The 20,859-nt window shown below is 43.1% G+C and overlaps 1 protein-coding gene across 1 annotated transcript in view; it reads left to right on the top strand.

Moving 5' to 3' along the window:
- The window catches only part of PTPRB (protein tyrosine phosphatase receptor type B), a 62,688-nt gene extending 43,727 nt beyond the window's left edge, over nt 1-18,961 (top strand). The window contains 17 exon segments of the mRNA XM_009646308.2: nt 593-871; nt 2,775-2,924; nt 4,182-4,425; nt 5,567-5,630; nt 5,632-5,680; nt 6,412-6,511; nt 8,194-8,277; nt 8,395-8,412; nt 8,518-8,599; nt 9,021-9,111; nt 10,316-10,392; nt 11,208-11,342; nt 12,413-12,535; nt 12,746-12,909; nt 14,142-14,277; nt 17,759-17,879; nt 18,939-18,961. Of these exon segments, the coding sequence (XP_009644603.1) occupies nt 593-871; nt 2,775-2,924; nt 4,182-4,425; nt 5,567-5,630; nt 5,632-5,680; nt 6,412-6,511; nt 8,194-8,277; nt 8,395-8,412; nt 8,518-8,599; nt 9,021-9,111; nt 10,316-10,392; nt 11,208-11,342; nt 12,413-12,535; nt 12,746-12,909; nt 14,142-14,277; nt 17,759-17,879; nt 18,939-18,961 (1,940 nt within the window).
- Nucleotides 18,962-20,859: the final 1,898 nt, after the last annotated feature.

The raw sequence follows: 20,859 nt of genomic DNA, 5'->3' as shown, positions 1-20,859 counted from the left end.
CTATGTTTAGTAAGCTGAGTGGCTCTTTAGACTTCATTCAGCATATTAATTAAAATGAGAGCATTGCTCTTTCACCTGTATTTAACCGCTTAAGTGTTGGTGTTTGCCACCTGAAAGTGAAATACCATCCTTTTTACATGTCGTATGTTATAAACGATGCTCCAATATTATATGGGTATACTTCTGTGATATGCCTTAGTAATATGGACACCCCACATGCTACCCAGGAAAACTGATCAGTCATGAGATGACAGTATTAGTATTGACTGATACTGTTGACCACATGTAACCTCAAATAAGTTGTAACAGCGTTCTAGAAATCCATTGCTTTCCAGTGTTGCTGTTCTTGTTAAGACTTCACCAAGTAGTTTTGTTTGCTTGTTTTCACAATGACTGAAGCTTCACAAACCTGATGAGACTGATGTCACTAGATCCAATTTCAGATGGCTAAAATGAGTAAGACTGCCTTGCCTAATAATCAGGCAGCACACATTTGCAGGAGAGATGCCGAATCTAGGGGCCATGGGGTGAGCAGAGTGCATGATGCCTGTCCCTTTTCCCACTGAGCTTCAGCTTCTCAACATTCCTCTAGAACCAGACAAGATACAAAGTCTTCATTGTCGGCCCCAGACCTCTACTGCCATTGCATGTTCCTGGACTCCTCCTGATTCTGACTTCGATGGGTATAGCGTCGAATGCAAAAAACTGGACACTCGTGAAGTGGAATTTTCTAAAAGGATAGAAAAAGACAAATCTCTGCTTAATATCATGACCCTCGTTCCCCACAAGCGATACCTGGTGTCCATCAAGGTGCATTCTGCAGACATGACGAGTGAAGTAGTTGAAGACAGCACCATCACAATGATCGACCGTAAGTGGAATTCAGAGTTGCCGTGAAGGGAGGCCATGAGCAGCAATAAGCAATTGCTTGTGTTGGTTAGACAGCAAAAGAAGTTCTGAACTCCACAATTGCCAGTATGTGGCACTTGTAGTCTGATGGCCAAAATAGGGTGAACCTGTCCTTTGATCCCTGTTGTGACAGACAATACAGGATTTTAACTATATTGCCTCTCATTACATTGCCAGACCTGCTCATTTCCAGGCTCATTCATGAAATACAGCCTGAGAAACATAAAAAAGTATCCTGTCACTCTGATGTTCAGCACCAAAGATGTCCTTGTCATCCCACAACTTTAATTGTCCTCATGTTTGCTGCTTGGCTTCCTGTACCTGGCTGTTTCCCCTCACAGACAGTAGCCGTCCTCAGCAAAAAGATCCCTCAGTAAGGACACTGGATTGTGGCATTGGGTCCTCTTTGGGCTCTCTGTACACTCTTCTGAGATGCAACCTGACCAAATCACCTGTAGGAGTTAGGCCTGAGGGAAGACCACAGATTTCCAAAGCATGTGCTTTGAAACAGTTTCTGCAGTTTCTCCACCCGTAGGCTGCTGAGTGGAGGGTAGTGACAGCATCTGCTGGTGCTTCTGCACTGCCAGGCATCACCGCAGTCAACAGCCTGCCATTGATGGCCCTAGAAGCTGCTCCAATTTTTGTGGTACCTGTGGATTCAGTGGCACAGCACAACTCAGGGGCCTGAACCACTCCAGGGCTGAACTTCTCAAAAATGACAGGACGGCCAGGAGGCCTATTCAGGGATGCCTCTGTAGCTGCTTATTGAAAGCCACGTTTGTGTGAAATGCTAGATCATAAAAATTATGTTTGGTTTGGGAGCTAGTGAGCTAACCTACAGAGTTCAGTCACCAACCCACCTTCTCCCTTCCCCCATCAATTGCCATTTAATTGCAGCCATGTCATCTCTTTCCTCTACCACAAATTCAGATGTAGTAAGAGCTAGCTACTTATGTCACAAGAAGTAAGACTGAGTCCTTTTTGAAGGTTAGCTGTTTCACATTTGTTCTTACTTGTTTTGAATGCTGCTGCCTTCCTGGGCTCTGGTTAACACTGGAGGCCCTACCTCAAGGGAACACAAAAAAATTGCAGCTAGGCTTTGTAGATCTAAGAGGTTTAGCTAAACAACATATAAATGTGTGAATTATTGAAGTTTAGCCACCTGCTTACATAAGCGGTATGTTTCCCATGCATGCAATATAGTTTCAGTAATACAGATTTTTAAAAGATTCAGCAGCGTAGATCCTTAAAATCCCCACTTTTGCTGCACTGATTCTCTGAAGGTTTTTCCCTATATACTTCACTTTGCAGTAGTTCTGCTGTGTCACTGAGGTGTAGCCTTCTATCGTACAAAGAACATTTCCTATGGAAATTCTGCAGTCAGTCTGGAAGATGGTACTCTATAGTTGAATGCTGTATCTGGCTGACTCAGGGCTGTTCCTCTGGAAAAGGAAGCAGAAATTTAGATGCTTGAAATAGGTAACTTCCTGTAGCGAGTGTGCTACATAGCCTCCAAACACCTGGCTTATACTTGTCATTTTTAGCAGCTGCAATATCTAATTTTGTAGATTTAGCAAGAATTTAATGCATTTCCATGTGGGCTTTTGCAGGAATTCCTACGGAGGAGCTGCCAGTGTTATTATAGTTAACTCACTGTTGGTGTGTTTCATCCTTTGGCAGTTTCGCTGTGGGAGGTGAAGATACTTTCTTGATTGCAAAGAGAATAGAATCAGAGACTTGGGTCCAGTCAGCTGAGCTTTATTAAGAGTTGAATTTCCCTTACTAGGTCTAGCTCACAGCACATAAATAGATAATGCTTTTCTCTTTTTTTTTTTTTACTTCTTTTTTTCTTTTTTATTACTCAGGTCCCCCTCCCCCACCTCCAGACATACGAGTGAACAAAAAAGAGGTGCTGATTACCAAATCCTCCATCAACTTTACTTTCAACTGCAGCTGGTTTAGTGATACTAATGGAGCTGTGAAGTATTTTACTGTGGTTGTGAGAGAGGCTGATGGTAAGTGTCATGATTTAATACCATTCTGGTCTATAGCTTATAGGAGTTACATCACTACACAGCAGAGGAGCTTCTCCTCATCTAGTGACTGAGTTCCATAGAGGCTTTGGATCTATGACTGCTCCCTAAGCCTGGGGACTTAGGAGCTTCTGAGTCTTCTCCTCAGAGGGTCAATAGCAACTGCAGAGCCAGAAGCAGTAGTTAGCTTCTGTATTCTAGGTTATGATCTCATGTACGTCCAGGAAATTTCCACAGTAGGAGACTTATGTTGGATACCATTGGCAGTGGACAGAGAATAAACTGCCTTGGTGTGCACAGATCTCAAAAGGTAGTTTAAATGTTAGGTGGGAACACTAAGGCAAGTCTTTTGGAAGACCTCAGTAAGCCATGCTGAGAAGGCAAAGGTAGCATCTCCCAGGTGGTGTTTGCTTACTGAAGAAAATGACTTTGCATGCAGCACTGTGAAACAGAACAGAAATTGCCCTTGTAGCATGCGTGTAAACTTCCCTTTCTGCAGTTGACCTGTATGTGACAAAACAGACGGATGTCTCAATGCTTAATACGCTGTTTTTAGAAGTGGCTTCATTTACTGGCATGCCAGGACATGTTTTGTGACCCCTGAGAAAGTTTCTTAATCTCTCTGTCCATCAGCCCTTAAGGAAGAAAAGCATAGATAATATTTCAGCTGTCTACTCTGTCATGTTTGGGCAGACTATAAAGCTCTTTGAGAAAGGGACTACTCATTGCTGTGGTTTTGCCTACCTGAGTCTTCAGCACATTATTGTGAGTTTCCATTCAGGGGACTCTTGGCATTGCCTATTGCAGCTTTTCTCTCTATACAGAAGACTTGTCAGTGTGTGAATTTTTTTTTTTTTTTTTTACTTGCTTTTTGAAATAGCTGTTGGAAGGATCCAGGATTCTGGATCACAGGGATTCCCACCAACAGCACAGGAAAAAATGTCATAGCACTGAATTCGGCCCATGCATGCCTATTGCAGCATTGTATCTGGAAAAGTTGCACTAAGGTCCTGTGAGGAAATCTGTCTGAAGTTCCCCAGAAAAATAATAGCAAGATTGGTACTAGAAACAAGGTACCCTAACCATGTAGCTTTGTATTCACAAGGTAGCCTGTGCAGACTCCAAGGAATGCTAGAAAGTTGGATAAGAATACGTCTGTCAACAGCTTGAGCCTATAAATTACATCACATTGGTGTCTGTGGTATGTAAACCTTCTGTCTTTCTCTGCACATGATGTAGGTAGTGAAGGACCAAAGCCTGATGAGCAGCACCCATTACCTTCCTACCTGGAGTACAAACACAACGACTCAATACGCATCTACCAGACAAATTATTTTGCCAGTAGGTGTGCTGAAAACCCTGACAGTGACTATAAAAGCTTTGACATTAAGCTTGGAGGAGAAATGGAAAATCTGGGAGGAAGGTGTGATCCAGATCAGCAAAAATTCTGCGATGGACCTCTAAAACCTCGGACTGCTTATAGGTTCGATTTATGTTGGTGGTTGTGCTCTGTCACATTATTAGGCATGGTGCTGTCTGGGGGCCTGATACACTTGAGCTTCTGTAGTTAATAACTGGGTTGTATGTTGTTCCTTGTGTTTCACTGTGAATTTATAAAAGCTTTATCCATGCCCGTGGTATGAACCAGTCCTTCACTAGCATGGGAATGGTATAATTAATTATGCACAAAACTCAGTGCAGTGAATAGGCTTATTTATTTCCCTCAACTTGAGGGGAAGCTCTCCTATATCTGCTGAATCTTTCTTTGCAAGGACCTAAGACCATCAGCTAAGACAGAAGAGTACCTAACAGGAGAAGGCAAGGATGCTTCACTCAGTCTGTTTGGCACCACTACCCTACACCAGTTCTTTGGAACAAGCTAGAAAAACCTGGAGGTTATTCTAACCTGTGGCACCATCCCCAGGCTCCAGAGCTAGGCCTAGGTTAGCTCTGGGGTGTGGAAAAGTGACTGCCAAGGCCAGGCTCAACAGTTATGCAGGCTGTGGGACCAAACCTGAGCTCCAGTGCAGCTCAGTCACGCCCCTCCCACAGGCAAACATTTTCCCAAGAGGTCTGCAGGCTGCTCAAGGGACAGACACATGGACAGAAGTCCCATGCCAGGCAGCACACATCGTGCCTCTCAGCTTCTTTTTCATCATCAAGACAGCACTACCTTACCACAGTCTGTTCTCATTAGGGCACATTTCCTAAAAATTCAGTCTGGGAAATACCCACATTACCAGGAGAACCAAGAGGACTGAACATTTCTCCATTATCACAGCCCTGTGCAGCCACGTGGAGGGAAAATATCTCCCCACTGAGAAGCATTCCTGAGTCCTCTCCCCACTGCAGTTTCTGCTAGTCCTGCCTTCAAGCATGGCCAAGCTGTGTGCGCCGGCAGCCAGAGCCCCATCCATTACCTCTGCCAGGGTACCTCAGAGCCCTCCATCTGTACTAGCTGGGCTCTCCCAGCCGTAGCATTTAACTTGGGCACCTGTATTAAGAATCGTCCATGGTCAGTGGAAAGGTGTTAGTTCTCTCTAAGGGGCAAAAGAGTTCTTACTTTTTTGCTGTTGGTTCTGAATATCTGATGAGCTCTAACGATAACGGTACTGTTTTTTTAGGATCAGCATACGGGCTTTTACCCAGCTCTTCAGTGAAGACCCGAAGGAACTCCCTAAACCGCTAACCGCTCCTTGCAGACACCTTTTTCTCTTTACCGATCACTACAGAGGCAGGTTAGTTTCAGGCTTGCTTTTCAATGGCTGGAGCATGTGATTATATATTGCGCCTCAGAACAGTCTGGTATCTAGAATTATTTGCAAGGAGCGGAACAAAAACAGATTGTTGTGCATGTCCTGAGGGCTGCTGTAAAATGAGGCTGGAGCCATGGATTATCCAGCCTTAGTTTTAAAATTCAGGAGGACTGCCTCATGGAGCTGTTGGCAGTAGAGGAAAGGGTAATAAACACTTAGTGAAGCTATCACCAAGAAAACTTCAAAGTGCACAAGAACCAAACTCGCATATAATGGGGCTATGCTTTCTTTTACTGTGGTTTGGAGTGGAAGAGGTTAGACATTAGGAAAAATTTCTTCACAGAAAGGGTTATCAAGCATTGGAACGGGCTGCCCAGAGAGGTGGTCGAGTCCCCATCCCTGGAGGTATTTAAAAGACAGGTAGACGAGGTGCTTAGGGACGTGGTTTAGTGGTGGGATGGCAGGGTTAGGTTAACGGTTGGACTTGATGATCTTAAAGGTCTTTTCCAACCTAAACGATTCTATGATTCTATGATTTTGCGTAATGTTTGGAAAAAATAAGGACAGAAAATCAAGGCCAGGTTTTAGCTAAGTGTTTAGATGCATTACATTTCCATTTTCTGTAGCCGATAATAACGTATCCCCTGAAAGTTGATTCTTTGATTCTTCATATCTTTTCCTCAAGATATATAAATACACTGTTTTGTTTGTAGAGCCTCTGTTTGGAGTTATTGAAGGTGTGAGTGCTGGCTTGTTTCTGATTGTGATGTTAGTGGCTGTTACTGCTTTATTTGTCTGCAGACAAAAAGTGAGGTAAGTTGAGTCTCTTTATCAGTCTCTGTTGTTGAAGTCAGGCCAAATTATATTCATTTAAGCAATACAATATTTAAAGTGTAACTCTAAAATTGGAGGAATGCACTGAACTATTCAACAGCTAAAGTCTGTGTCCCCCAACATCGGTACACAATAAGCATAGAACTAATGACTTACATATTAAGAGATCTGTATATTCTTGATTCAAATACCTACCAATGTTAGTCAGCGTTATCTCATAGAGGATCCTTGTAACTTTTAGTTTTCAGTAGGAGTCTGAATATTTGTGAAAAACTGGTTTATCATTCAAACAATGTCTTTTGTCAAAAATGAAATGTTTCAAATTAATTTCATCTGCATTGTAAACAGGAAGCTTCTGAAACTGTTCATTTAGACTTTATCATTTCAGTTCAAATATCTTAAGATGTGACATTACCTCAGTGTCCAAAAAATCAGTTCAAACTTTACTTCTCATTTTTTGTTAATTGTAGTTGTATATTTTATCTTATAGATGAATCTTAAATAATAGTGAATTTTAAATATGTTTTTAAAAAGTGAAATACTCTGTCTCAACTTTGAAAAAGCTTTATCCATTTAAACCTTTTCGCATGACTGAAATATCTGACATTATTGATACAAAATTCCTTGTGGTTTCTGAAATTAAAAAATTCAACATTTCCATTACATGGGAAACTCTGAAAAGCTGAAATTCAGTTCTTTTATTGATACAAGATTAGGTCTATTTTGTTTCGAATTTGCTTTTCAGGTGCTGGAATTTCACGTTGAAAAAAACCTGTTTTCTGACTAGTCATAGCTTTTTGCCAGAATGGATTTATCCTTTAGCAATGCTATTCTTAGGCTCTATGAACAAACTCAGTGTATTCCTCTATATGCTATCCAAAAAAGAGAGGCATAAATCATCAGCAATAGTGAATAAAGTCTGCTTTTGCATGTATAGACTTGTGCACTCCTAGCCATATCAGTACATACTGACATATAGAGCATGAATAGAGTGCAGATCAATGTGTTTTCCACTTTGCACATCTCATTGCATTCTTTTAGCATAGATAAACTTCAGATAGAGCGCGGTTTCTTGTTGTGAGCCAGTAGGATTGCAAGTACCAGTATGGTTTTCCCCTATCATATGTAAAGAGACAGTGTTCTCTGAGGGAGGTGTGTTGGAGGAGGAGGTGGCAGCAAAAGGATGAAAGGCAACACTGATGGTATGGAGTCAGTACCACTTCTGTGACTTTCCCAAAAACCCACTGTGGTGCTGCCACTTACTCCTGCTATGAACCTGGGCATCTCCTAGGGGCCTGGTCTGCAGAGTCTGAAAATCTACTTACACATTCCTCTCTGCATGTAGACAATCAACCAGTTGAGAGCCTGTCTTAATATAGGACACCCTCCTTAACGATAGGCTGGGCTGTGAATGTTTCAGAGCAAAAAAAAAGTCTTGCTGCCTGTGCACATGCATACACTCCGCATCGCTATTGCCAAACTAAAATACAAGAAAATTCTGTGCCACGGCTACGAGCAGTGTCACATGATCAGAGCCACAAATCAAAACAGACTTTCTCAAATTCCTTTTTTCCAAGTTGATGATGTAAGTTACGTTATTGGTAGCTCTTATCAGTATCAGGACATAACCCTATAACATAATATTGTCCTTTTTATTCCAGCAATGGCCACGAAAGACCAACAGCAAGGCTGAGCATTCGCAGGGACAGGCCACTCTCAGTTCATCTGAACTTGGGGCAAAAAGGGTAAAATCAAAAGTTTTGTTTCTAAGAGCACTGTTTTAACATGGAATCATGGATGAACAGTCACATCTGGTCACTCACTAATTAACTGTTTCTTTTTCTTTTTGAAATCATTTCTAGGAACCGGAAAACTTCCAGGTAAAGAGAAAAAATTAATACCTAAAAAAGCTTCTTGATAACCAACTGGATAAATTATGACTGTGATTCATCCTGTGATTTTCTTCCTCCTGTTGAATATTTTAGTCCGATCAAAGTCAGTCATTTTGAAGCACACTTCACCAAACTTCAAGCAGACTCCAACTACCTCCTGTCCAAGGAGTATGAGGTGGGATCCTAATATAGACAAAGGATTTGCTTTATGAAGGGGTGGGCTCAATGGGTTTATACATTCAAAAGGCCTGCATTTGTTTGTCTTATTCACACAAATCCAAATAAGTTTGAAAGTCTCGCCTGAACTCTACTTGTCCTAATGCAGAAACCAGCTCTTCATTTGGCGTAGCATCTTCTGGTTGGCAGCCTCTGCCTGACACCTATCTGGCTGAGGTCAGGAGCATTCATTTGTCTGGCATATCTGTGTGATACAGCATGGAAAGCGCCTGCCAGCCATGTGCTTGCTTTAAACCAGTATGATTAGCTATTTAATTCTCTGTCCATGGCCTTTGAGAGCTGATAAGCACTGTGTCCCCCTGTGTTGTCATGCCCTTTAATTATTTTCACCTCACATTTTATTCCTACTTTTTTTGCAGGACTTAAAAGATGTGGGTCGAAACCAGACATGTGACATAGCACTTCTGCCAGAGAACAGAGGGAAAAATCGATACAATAATATATTGCCCTGTGAGTTTTAGGTTTGGTTATGTAATATTACATCACAAGAGCTATTTTTCAGTTTTTTCAGCAAGCACAGTGGGAAAGAGAGTGCAGCCAATCCCTTCCCTCCTTTCTGTCAGAGATGAAATACCTCTGCCAGCTCAGGTTCTGGTGCTTGGAGGCAGATGATGTATGGCCCTGAATGGTTTCACACAGACCAGTAATTTCATTTCACACTAGGGATGTAATGACTAGCATTCAGTCTGGAGAGAAAAAGCTCCAGCTATTATGGGTATTCAGTCACTGCTGATAACAAGGACGGTAGAAATAACAGTAAGGTTGTTTACATACAGGGTGTCATCCATTCAGTGCTTTTTGACAACCTTGCCAAATCTTTCTTCTTCAGAGAACATGGCAAACCTACTACACAATGTAGAGCTAGTATGGTTCTGCATGGTAAGACACATGTGTGAGGTTAGCCCTGTTCTCCCGAGGCAAGACCTGTCATTGAGAGTTTCCCCCTTTAATCTCCTATCTAGCTGCCAGTTTTGGAGGTAGCACATGCTGTGCATCAAGAAGGAACACCACATGACTCGTTGCTCCACATGCTGCCCTGCTGCTGGATGTGGTATGTGCTTGGAGCACACCCTCACAGCATCTCCTGTGTGCTGCCTGCTGTGCTGGGCTGGGGAGCATGCCTGTGATGTATAAGAAGCAATGCCTGACTGAGATTTCACAAGTCAGTGACCTAGTGGCTTAGGCACTCTGTGCCTCTCTGTAGTACTGGGGATGCCACTGGTCCCAGGGAAGACAGTTGGCCTGCCCACACATGTTAGCTCAGGAGCCGTGCAGACCCCTGAAGCACTACCACTCTTTCAATGGCAGCACTGGGCACTGCTCTCCAGTACAGCACACTGCTGTCGGGATCAGAGGAAGATGCTGTTGTGGCTCTTCTGTTACCATAACAAATCCTATGCAACTCAGCAGAGGAATTTTGGGATATTCACTGCTTCCTTCTCACACATCCATCTCCTAGTCTTTGGAACACTCCACAGCACTCATGCATGAAAGAGGCAGTACAAATATAAACAGTGGTTCCTCTAAATTAGCCTTCCATATAAAATCCTTGTAATAATGCTGCCAGTCCTTTCACAGATGCATTTCTGTAAATGGGAGAGGGACTGAAAATCAAGACCTAGCCATAAGCCTCTTGTAATCAATTTCTTCCTAGATGATACATCAAGAGTGAAGCTTTCCAATGTGGATGATGACCCTTGCTCAGATTATATTAATGCAAGCTACATACCAGTAAGTGACTCAAGGATAGTATTTTACAGTCCTCCCTCCTGTGGTATAATTTGTCCTTCATCTAAAACTGAATATAAAGCTGGATGCTAAGGCTCCCCTCCCCCTTCATTTAGTCACTTGAGCTAAAAGTCTGAGAACTCATTTTGTGGGTGTGCTGAAAGGCTGAGTCTGACTGCCATTAAGTTAACTGTGAGTGATTTAGATAGCACTTAAGGACACTTCCTTGGTTTGCTATAGTTATGTAAGATAGCAAGTCTAATTGGCCAAGGACACATTTTTAAAGGTCACTGATTTTATACAGTGTCCACAACAAGTGTAGCTATCACTGCAGGTGGCATCCTCATTGTGGAGCTGTAGCTCATCCTGACAGTGTTGGCACCTTGCAGGATGGTGAAACTGGCTGAGATTACAATAATGCTGTTTGCCAGAGAATTGTGATTGATAATAGCAGTGGCTATAGCAATCCAGATTTCAAGCCAGAACTCAGCTAATTTATTAAAATCAGTAAATAAAACAAAACCTTCTAGTAGTTCCAGAATTGCTTGAGACTGTGCTGAACACAATAGAACAATGAAAAGCTTTGACTGCCACAAAAGGAACAGTATTTAGATATACTGCCGCAGTCTCTTCCTTTTCTCTGCTCCAGCCAGCCTTCTGCTTCCAGGTCCAAAGCAACAATTTAGCTCTCAAAACTATTGTCCCAGCAAGGACATTGTTGCTGCAGAGCCCTGGCTGCAGCCCCATGGCTTGTACAGTTGCTAGATCTTTTTTTTTTCTGCTTTTATGGAAACTAATGGAGTTCTCTTTACTTGCAGGGCAATAATTTCCGCAGGGAATACATAGCGACTCAGGGCCCTTTGCCTGGTACCAAAGATGAGTTCTGGAAGATGGCATGGGAACAAAATGTTCACAATATTGTCATGGTAACCCAGTGTGTTGAGAAGGGCCGGGTGAGCAGTGACTCTTCTTTATTATTAATGACTGTCTGAACATCTATTAAAAGTTTATGCTTATTATTTGCACACTAATGCCAAAGGCCCCAGTCAAGGAGATATACAGGAAGAGATAGACATAATCTAAAGACTGGAAACATATTAAGGCTGCGAAGTGAGGATGCAGTGACCATGCAAAGTTCATGCAGCATGTCAAGGCTGGTCTCTAATCCTGCACTTTGCTCACTAGTACTAATATAATATAATCCCCTTAAGCATGTAGAAGGACAACCACCAGCAAAAAATGCCTGTTTATCACATCAACTCCAATCAACTACTGCTTTAAATATAAGCTCTAGAGAGCAAATGTTGATCATTAAATACATGATGCATAAGCCCTGATGTAGTAAGCAGAGACCACTCACGCACTTAACAGTCTTACTGAGTGCAAGTGTAGCTAGGTTATTTACCTGTCTCAGCAATCCACCTCCTCAAGTGTGACCACATCCTGCACCCTTTGTAAGACAAGGACTAGATCTGTAAAAAGATTAAACCAACTTGTAGTAGTGATTATGTAGTGGCACGTATGGGGATATTTCCTTTTAGTTTACCATTTTTTCTTGAGGAGATGGTGAAAGCAGATGCAGGACAGGCAGCCACTTGTCTTCTGCATCTCACTGGCTCTGAGTGGGATCCCACTGTTGTGTCTCTCGAAGAGTCAGGGAAATGGGCACTGGAGGCCTAGCTGTCATCCAAGCAGACCTCTGAGAAGAGCTGGCACAGAAAATGTTGTGTCATCCAGAAGAGGGCATCAGTGAAGTGTTTCCCATTCCCCCATCACAAACATCTATGATGAGAACTTCCACTTCCTAGCCCCATCCTAGCCTGTTCCCATTGCAAGCCCTGTTCATTGAGCTGACATGGCAGGGGGTGGCATCTCTCTCTGAATTCAGCTGCTGACGTTCTTCCTTCATCCTCAGGCACAGGAGATCCGAAGCCTGCTTCTGCCAGTGCTGGGTGGAGGCATTGTTTACAGTTGTTGACTGATTTAGTTGACACTAAATCTATCTTTTTCTGTGTCCCTGCAGGTGAAATGTGATCACTACTGGCCCCTTGACCAGGATTCCTTGTACTACGGAGACCTGATCGTTGAGATGCTGTCTGAATCGGTGCTCCCAGAATGGACAATACGAGAGTTTAAAATCTGCAGTGTACGTTTGCATTCTTTATTTTTTTTTTATTAACTGGCTTAAAAACACCTGCAAGACTGAATTAGGAAGGTTTCTTTTGCTGAGGCACAGTTGCATCATGCCCAGCTTATCTCTGGTGGCAGCTATAGCATTTGCTTTGAAGGTGCATGTTACGTGTGTCCCACTCCTCTCTTGTTGGTTCTGATGACCCACATTTTTGTATCCCAACAGGAAGAGCAGCTTGACTCAACAAGGCTCATCCGGCACTTCCACTACACTGTCTGGCCAGATCATGGTGTGCCGGAGACCACCCAGTCCCTGATTCAGTTTGTCAGAACTGTAAGGGATTATATCAACAGGACCCCAGACACAGGACCAACTGTCGTGCACTGCAGGTATGTGCAGCAGCAAAAGGTCAGCGGCACAGAGCCTTTGTGCGTACCCTTGGGAAGATCCCAAATATTCATCCCTGTTAGGCCATGGGCAGCCACAGAACCTGAGAGAGAGCTGGTGGGCTTAAGTCTCCAGATACATCAGAGCAGCATTCCCAAGACGCATGCACTCACTCACAACCTCACCCTGGAGATGCCCCAAAAAGGATTCTCAGGAAGCTACTGTGTCTCTCTGGGACCACTGGAGAGCACCAAAGGTGTCAGCAGCTGCCACTACTCATAAGCTTTTGCATTCTTAAGTTGCCTGTGTGCTGCTGTTGTGGCCCAACATCTGCATCATAAAGAGGTGTTCTGAAAAGGCTGAATCAGGCTACGTATGAATGTTGAGACTAGCTGGCAGATCCACCCCATCCCCCATTCTGCCTGAAACTCCATCTCCTTACTGCCTTCTCACGCTCTTCTGCTATTCTACCATCTCTGGCAGCCACAGGGCTGCAGTTTTTCCTCTGCTCCATGATCCACCCCTACACACAGAAAAGGCAAAACTGGACTGCCTGATCTGTGATCCACTGGCCATCTGCAGCAGAATATAGGATTACAGAGTGAGAGAGTGCAGTGTAGTGCTGTGTGTATCTTCTGATAAAGCCATATGCTCACTGGTGCTACCTGAATGTACTACCTGAGCCCTCCACCCATTATATGGGCTGAGGCATGTATCTTACATGACCCGACCTGTGTCCGCCTATACATCATGTGCTGCAACGCGTCAGATGACTACTGTATCACTGGCAGGTCAACCTTCCTCTTCCCTGCCTCCTGTCTCTAAACCCCACATCCTGGCATTTCAGGGATGTGGGGACTCAGGGATACTTTGCCTTACTCTGCCCTTCCATAAGGCACAAGCCAAAGTATCTTTTAGAATCCAGCCTCTGGTTCATCCCTAGAGAGAAGAGGTTTAATAGTTACAGTCAGGTGCAGCCTCTCAGTGTATCTTGATGACTGAGTTAATCCAAAGCAGAAAGCAGTACTGGCAGTAGCAGAGATACCTCTACCATCTCTAACTTTTCCTCCTTCCTAAACAAATTCCTCTATAAAGTGTTTGAAGTCTCAGAGATGCCATTTGAACAATGAGCTTCTCATGCTGGAGATCTGAACTTTACAAAAGTATCACATGAAGATAGTGAATGCTTTGATCCATCTCCTTTTAACATCTTTTGGGTTGTTTTCTTTTCCAGTGCTGGTGTTGGCAGGACTGGCACATTCATTGCACTGGACCGAATTCTGCAGCAGCTGGATTCAAAGGACACCGTCGACATTTATGCAGCAGTACATGATCTAAGACTTCACCGGGTTCACATGGTTCAGACAGAGGTAAGTTTTGGACAGCCTACAGTACAGCAACACCAGCTGCAGTATATAATAATTAGTCTCTCAAAGCACTTCACAGTTACTCCACTGTGAAATACCAGTTAGATATATTTTAGCTCTGTGAGAATTTCTAGTTAAGGATTGTTTCCATTGGCTCTCATACAGCAGGTCCAAACCATAGCAAGCGGTAGCTATGCTTCGCTTCCTATAGATTTCTCCTATTGGCACTGGCCCACAATCACCCCAGCAGTGTTATGCAGCAGACGCTTAACAGCACATTGTTGTGTTTGTGCAGTGTCCAATAAATGAGCTTTGAGCAGAGACAGGTCCTTCAGGGATGGGATTGGAAGACAAGCCTAAACCAGACAGATAGGTCAACATAATAGGGGAAAGGAATGGAGGGCAGAGAAAATTAGGTGTACTTAATTTTAAAACTCTAAGCACTGTGACCTTGTGGCTTTGCAGTTCATTTTTTATCGAGCTGCTCTGTCATTTTCATTAATGGTATTGGAAAGTTGATCAGCATTCTCCTAACATACTGTGCAAAAGCAAGTACATTTATTCTGAAAGTGCAGAAAAAGTATGTGTTTGGGATTTCTTTCTGTGCTTTTAAAACTGCAAGAAAATCACTTTACACTAATAGCAGCTAAACACTTAGGAGCTGATTTAATAAAGGCAAGTTGTGGAGGCAGTCTTTACGTTTTCCCTGTGAACTGTTAATAGAGGAATCAGAACAAGTTTGATGGGTCTGCCTGTAGCTTGATACTAATGGAGCTCTTTGTTGCAATTTGGAAATTAAAATATCAGTGACAGCACTTCCTGATAGATGTAAAAGTCACGCATGGGTATAAAGAAAGGCTCAAATGGGAATGCAGAAGAGAGATTTCCTGGAACTGTTTTAATCACAGAAGACCTCCTGTTGGAGGGGAGTCAGATTCTCAGCTTGGTCTGGGCATCCTCAGAGACAGATCCATCTCACACTCTACATTCCCATCAGCTGTAGTCAGCAAAGGCAAGACAGGCATCTCAGGAGGGTGGCTCTTTTCCCCTAGCTGGGAAAAAGAGGCAACTACCTCAAGAGCCTAGATTTGACACCAGGCTTGTAGACAACTAAAGTTGTGTGACACAAAGCCCACCTTTGGCATGAGCTTGACATGACATCTCAGTCAAAAGGCAGCCAGACCCAAGCAAAATACCTACAGCAGTAGTGAGAAGCACCCCACTATGCCACTACCAGCACTACATGCACTTCTGCTCCAAACCAGCAGTGGCTCAAGTCTTACCCAGATCCCTGTTGTAAACACTCCTGCCCCTGGAAGAATTCACAAGCAGCATCCCAGAGACAGGCTGACAGAAAGCTTTTGCAGCTCACACATACTCACCCCACTTGAGCTGTAACATGCTTGTAGACTGACCATGTAGCTGTGTCAGTGCATAGCCACTGAGCTGCTCTATTCTCAGCAAGTCTTATTAATCTGAACTGCCAGTTGCACCTGCATATGGTTTCTGATTTGGAACTGCCTTTCATCAAGGTATTGGAGCACAAGCAATACAATCTAACCTCCTGCAAGAAAATGAAGTAAATTTATCCTGGAATTTTATGATGATTCAAAGTTTGCAATGAGCAGTGAATTATGAAGTAATTCTTACACAGCTTTTAAGAAAAAGTGAAGGATGTGGGGATGGGGGCAAGAAAAGGTCTGCTCCACAAACTCCATTTGATGTGTGTGAAGAACCTAGTTCCTGGTGTTACTGTTCATGTCTTGGCTTCCACAGTGTGTTTGGGGGTTGAGATAAAAGCTAGGTCCCCATCTGTTGATGTGGTGCAAGCCAAATCCCACTGGGGAGCACAGGCCAGCAGATAGGGCTGTTTGCAATGAGATGCTGCAGCCGAAGCTCACAGCACCATCCTGTTTGACATTATGTAGGCACAGTAAAACAGCAGTATTGAAACACTGCCCGTGCTTCAGGCTTGGCTGAAAGCTGTTTAGGACAAGAGACTGGAGCTGGAGACATGCAGGGGAGTAACAGAAAACTGCGTCCATCAGCTCAAAAGGCAGTGGGCTCAGCACAGAAGCTGTAACATGGTCAGGGAAGCTGTCCACCATTTCTGTCCCAAATGGTCTCTGCCAAAAGAAGTGTCCATGCCCTGGCCAACTTTCCACCGAATTGGTGGGTGGGGATGCAGGATTCTGCTCCGCAGAGAGAGCAGCCGTATGTGCCTAACATCAGGCATCCTCACTTTCCCAGAGCCAGAGCACTGAGAAAAATGCACAGAACAATAGCTCTTGTGAAGAAAAAGTAGAAGATGTGGGGGGAGAAAATGTATATCACAGAATCACAGAATCGCAAGGGTTGGAAGGGACCTCGGGAGATCATCTAGTCCAACCCCCCTGCTAAAGCAGGCTCTCCTAGAGCATTCTACACAGGACTTCATCCAGGCGGGCCTTGAATATCTCCAGAGAAGGAGACTCCACAACCTCCCTGGGCAGCCTGTTCCAGTGCTCTGTCACCCTCGAAGTAAAGAAGTTTTTCCTCATATTCAACTGAAACCTCTTATGTTTCAGTTTGCACCCATTGCCCCTAGTCCTGTCGCAGGACACCACTGCAAACAGACTGCTTCCATCCTCATGACTTCCGCCCTTAAGATGTGCTTATTCTGAGAAATTATGTCATTGAGATAAAGTAATATCAAAAAGGTACGCCTTGATATATAAAGATGCTCAGCCTGATTTTGGGGTACCGTGCTGCGCTAATCAAAAACCGATAATGACCCATGTCATAAATCACAAAGAGTAGCAAAGCATGGGGACTTAATCTATCCTATCAAGGTAGTTTGATAAATAGTCAATAACGTTCTGACCCTCCCTATTTCGGTTGTGAATGTCATCTTAGCTCCCTTCTACGAAAGGCACTCTTCAGAAAAGACAGTCTGTCATTCTCCATGTAGTCAGAAGCAATCTTATAACTTATATTGGATCAAAAAAAATACTGCTTTTGCCAGAAAATTTGGGTTCATCAAAGTTCTATGAAATATTTCTATTCTATGATTCTCTTTATATATTGTGATAAAATTTTGTGGAAAATATTTCTTTTCAGAATAAAAAGTCAGGAAATTGTTTGTCTCTTCTATGTGCTTCCCTGTGCATATTAATTCCATTACACATAATTCATACCAAAACATTCAAAAGTAGTAGCTATCCAATACAGCTTCCTGTCAAATTATGGCTTATGATTGATAGAGGTTTCACTCATGACATGATCCATCAAAACATATTATCTTCATTTGTTTTACTGGTAGCAGGTGATCACAAAAGTTTACTGTATTACTAGTGTGAAGAGGAGATTAATTCCGGAAGTTTATTATAATTTTTAACACCACCCTTGATTTTGTGTGAGGGAGTTAGCCTATAATGATTTTTCACAATACAGAAAATTAAATTACAAAATTTCCCAGAGTGACTTAATAAAAATTATTTTGCAGTGTCAATATGTGTATCTACATCAATGTGTGAGAGATGTGTTAAGAGCCAGAAAACTTCGCAGTGAACAAGAAAATCCCTTGTTTCCAATATATGAAAATGTGAATCCAGAGTATCACAGAGGTAAGTGCAAGTTTATCCAATTAAAAAGTGTTTCAAATGCTCATTGACAATGTAATTAATTGAGAGGGCAAATTGTGCTGTCCCTTGCCATCGATATTTGTTCTCTTCCTGGACCTTCATTTCTTCACTGCTCTGCTCTTGTCACTCTTGCAATTGCATCTTCATTTCCTCCATTAGTAGTCACTATAACGTCTTTTCCTGCTCCTGCCTTACCTTCATGCTCTCCCTGTCTCACATTTCACAATTCCTGTGCTGTTGAGGGAACTGAACCTCTTCCCTATCATGATACTGGCTGCTTCCTTCACCTTACCAGTCTTTACATCATCCACTTCTAAGCACACCCAGACCACTGGCTGGGCTCACTGGGCTCTTCTGTCATTGATGGTGTTCAGTTTCTGTCCTGAATCACCCACATTTTCTGTTGACTGTATAGACGGGCCTAGGAGACTTCCCATCTGCCTTGACTGGATAACCTAGATGTCCAAGGCTGTGCTCTTTCCTCCTCCCCCAACTCTCCATCCTCATAGGCTCTTTTCCCTAGCTTGCATCCAGTCCCTGTGGGATAAGAATTGCAGGAGGAGCAGACCTGGCACTAGCACTGCCCTTCACATCCTGTTCTCATGGCTGGAGGACAAGTCTGGGGAAGCTGTAAGCAGAGGTGGCCTGTCTGTCCTGCTAGAGCTGATTCCTAAGGGCTGTAGAAGTTTCAGAGACAGACAGCAGGATCTAGGTAGCTCCTCGCATTTGGACATTGGGAATTGAAATTATATGATGAGAGATCAAAATAATTTTCTCACTGTAGCCCATAGAAATCAGAGTTGCCATCAACAGGTAGAGCAGGACTGGAGGAGACCAAGGACTGAAATAACCAGGGTTCCACAAGTTGGGAGTGCCAGCCAAAGCAGAGGTGGGATCTGCTCTTTAGCTGTCACATCAGTCGCCAGCCAGCGCTGCTGCCGCACAGCCACCTTTCAGAGCACTGTAGTCAGCTGGCACAGCTGAAGGTGAAGCCACCTGGGTTGTTCTGTTTTTTCTAATCTCAGGTTTCCTTGCTTTCAGATGCTGTTTATTCAAGGCCCTAAGAATGTTACAGACAACTGCTTTTGTGACCACGTTTGTTAACTGGGGGGTTGGTTTGGGGTTTTTTATGTATGTATTTCATGCACTAGAAAGGTGCCAGACTTTTCTGTTGAGACTGTGTATAATTTATTGGTCTGGTGATTTTTTTTAAAGATATATAATTTAAGTGTAACAGATATTAATGTATATAATTGTATTTTGGCATTATGTAAATATGTATTTTTTCTATATTGTTAATATTAAGCTTCAGATAATACTATTTTTTTCTTATCACAGTTTTTATGAACTGTTCTACATAAACTATTTTAAATTGTATGGCTAACAGGACAGCTGCGTTTGGGGCAGGTTATGTATTGGCATGTAACACAGGAAAAATCCTATAAGGAGAACCTCATTTTTTTTAACTAGTTCAGTGTTTGTGAGATGAAATAAGCTACTATTAAGCAAGGGAACAGTAGTCCTGTATAGGAATTGCAATGCTACTCAACACTTTAAACTTACTGCTTGTGATCTGATGAAAATGGGTATAACCCATAACACAATGACATACCTTTTACAGAACTCCTTAACAACCAAGCAAAACGGGGTCCACCTCACTAGAAGCAACTGTTTCAGTCTAACGTTACATAGTAGAAAAATATCAAACAACACATGCTGCCGTGAAGTCTAGCAGACCTTTCCCCCACACATGTGCTTTGAGGGGAGACAGGTCACATTCTGATTTCTTTGCACTGGTTTAAGAGAGCAGAATCAGACCACAGCCTGTGTCTGTGCATTTTCACTTGTGTACACTTATAGTAAGAAAGGTGTTCAAGGAAACGCCTCAGACATTCACGTTAACAGACCTGTAAGGATGTGAAGTCTGGCAACTTCTGTAGCTCATTAAAAACAACGCTGTACCATGACAGCTAAAAAAATAGAGAGATTATAAAGGTATTGAAATAAAGACATATAAAGGTATATATCCCCCAGTTTTACGCCACTGGCTTCAGCCTTAAGCTGCTGGCAGCATAGCTGCCTCGGCCTAAGTGTTGGTCTTCAAATGCCACTTGCTTTCACAGAGGGGAAGCATGGCCCCAGCATGTCCATGTAGAAAGACTCCTCCACTTAGATGTTGTGACACTCCTGATGTCACCACCACAAGGGCAGTTGGAGTAGAAAAAGGCTCATCAGTACACCAGGGATGTAGGCTGGCAGGGCTGTGCTGATCGTTGGATGACTCAAAGCGTTTAGTGATTAGCAAGAAGTACAATCGAAAAGCACTCACCAGGTATCCTGCCCAGCCAAGAGGATTAGGCACATCCCCTCTCCTCTGCAAAGAGGCTTCTCATTCAAGGGACTGATTTGAACACTATGTTCAGCTATTCTTTGTCTTTGTAAAACGCTCTTGAGACAAATAGCAAAGAGGCAGTACACAGTTCTCCACCACAAAAAGAAGGAAGGGCGTGATAGTTCTCCTTTCATATATAGTTCTCTTTAGCTGGAGAAAACTTAGCCTGCTGCTGAAGACAAGTGCCTAAATTTCACTTTTATTTTGGAGAGAAATAAATATTTCTGAAGGCCTCCAGAGAACCAGCCGATACACCTACGTGCCTAAATGAGGAACTGCTGTGGCCCTGAGCCAAAACTACTGTGATTTCACCATGACTTATTGGAGCCTCTCCTTGCGGTAGGACCACCTGCCTGACGACAGCTGAAGGAATCTGCAAGGCAGTGCTGACATAGTTTTCTTAAATCGTTCCAAAGCAGAACCAGCAGGACTGTGCACGTCCGTGTCACTCTGGTTTTCCTAGAGAGAAGGAAACAGCCTGATAATCCCTCCTCCTTCCAACTCCGTCTGGAGTCTCATCCTTTCTTGACCCAATATCCTCACATGTCTCAAAAGCCACCCTTCATATCA

Source organism: Egretta garzetta, unplaced genomic scaffold, assembly GCF_000687185.1.
Source record: "Egretta garzetta isolate BGI_Z169 unplaced genomic scaffold, ASM68718v1 scaffold68, whole genome shotgun sequence".
In the NCBI taxonomy this organism is placed as follows: Eukaryota; Metazoa; Chordata; class Aves; order Pelecaniformes; family Ardeidae; genus Egretta; species Egretta garzetta.
The sequence above is the reverse complement of the archived record's forward strand: the minus strand, read 5'-3'. Positions and strand labels throughout refer to the sequence as shown.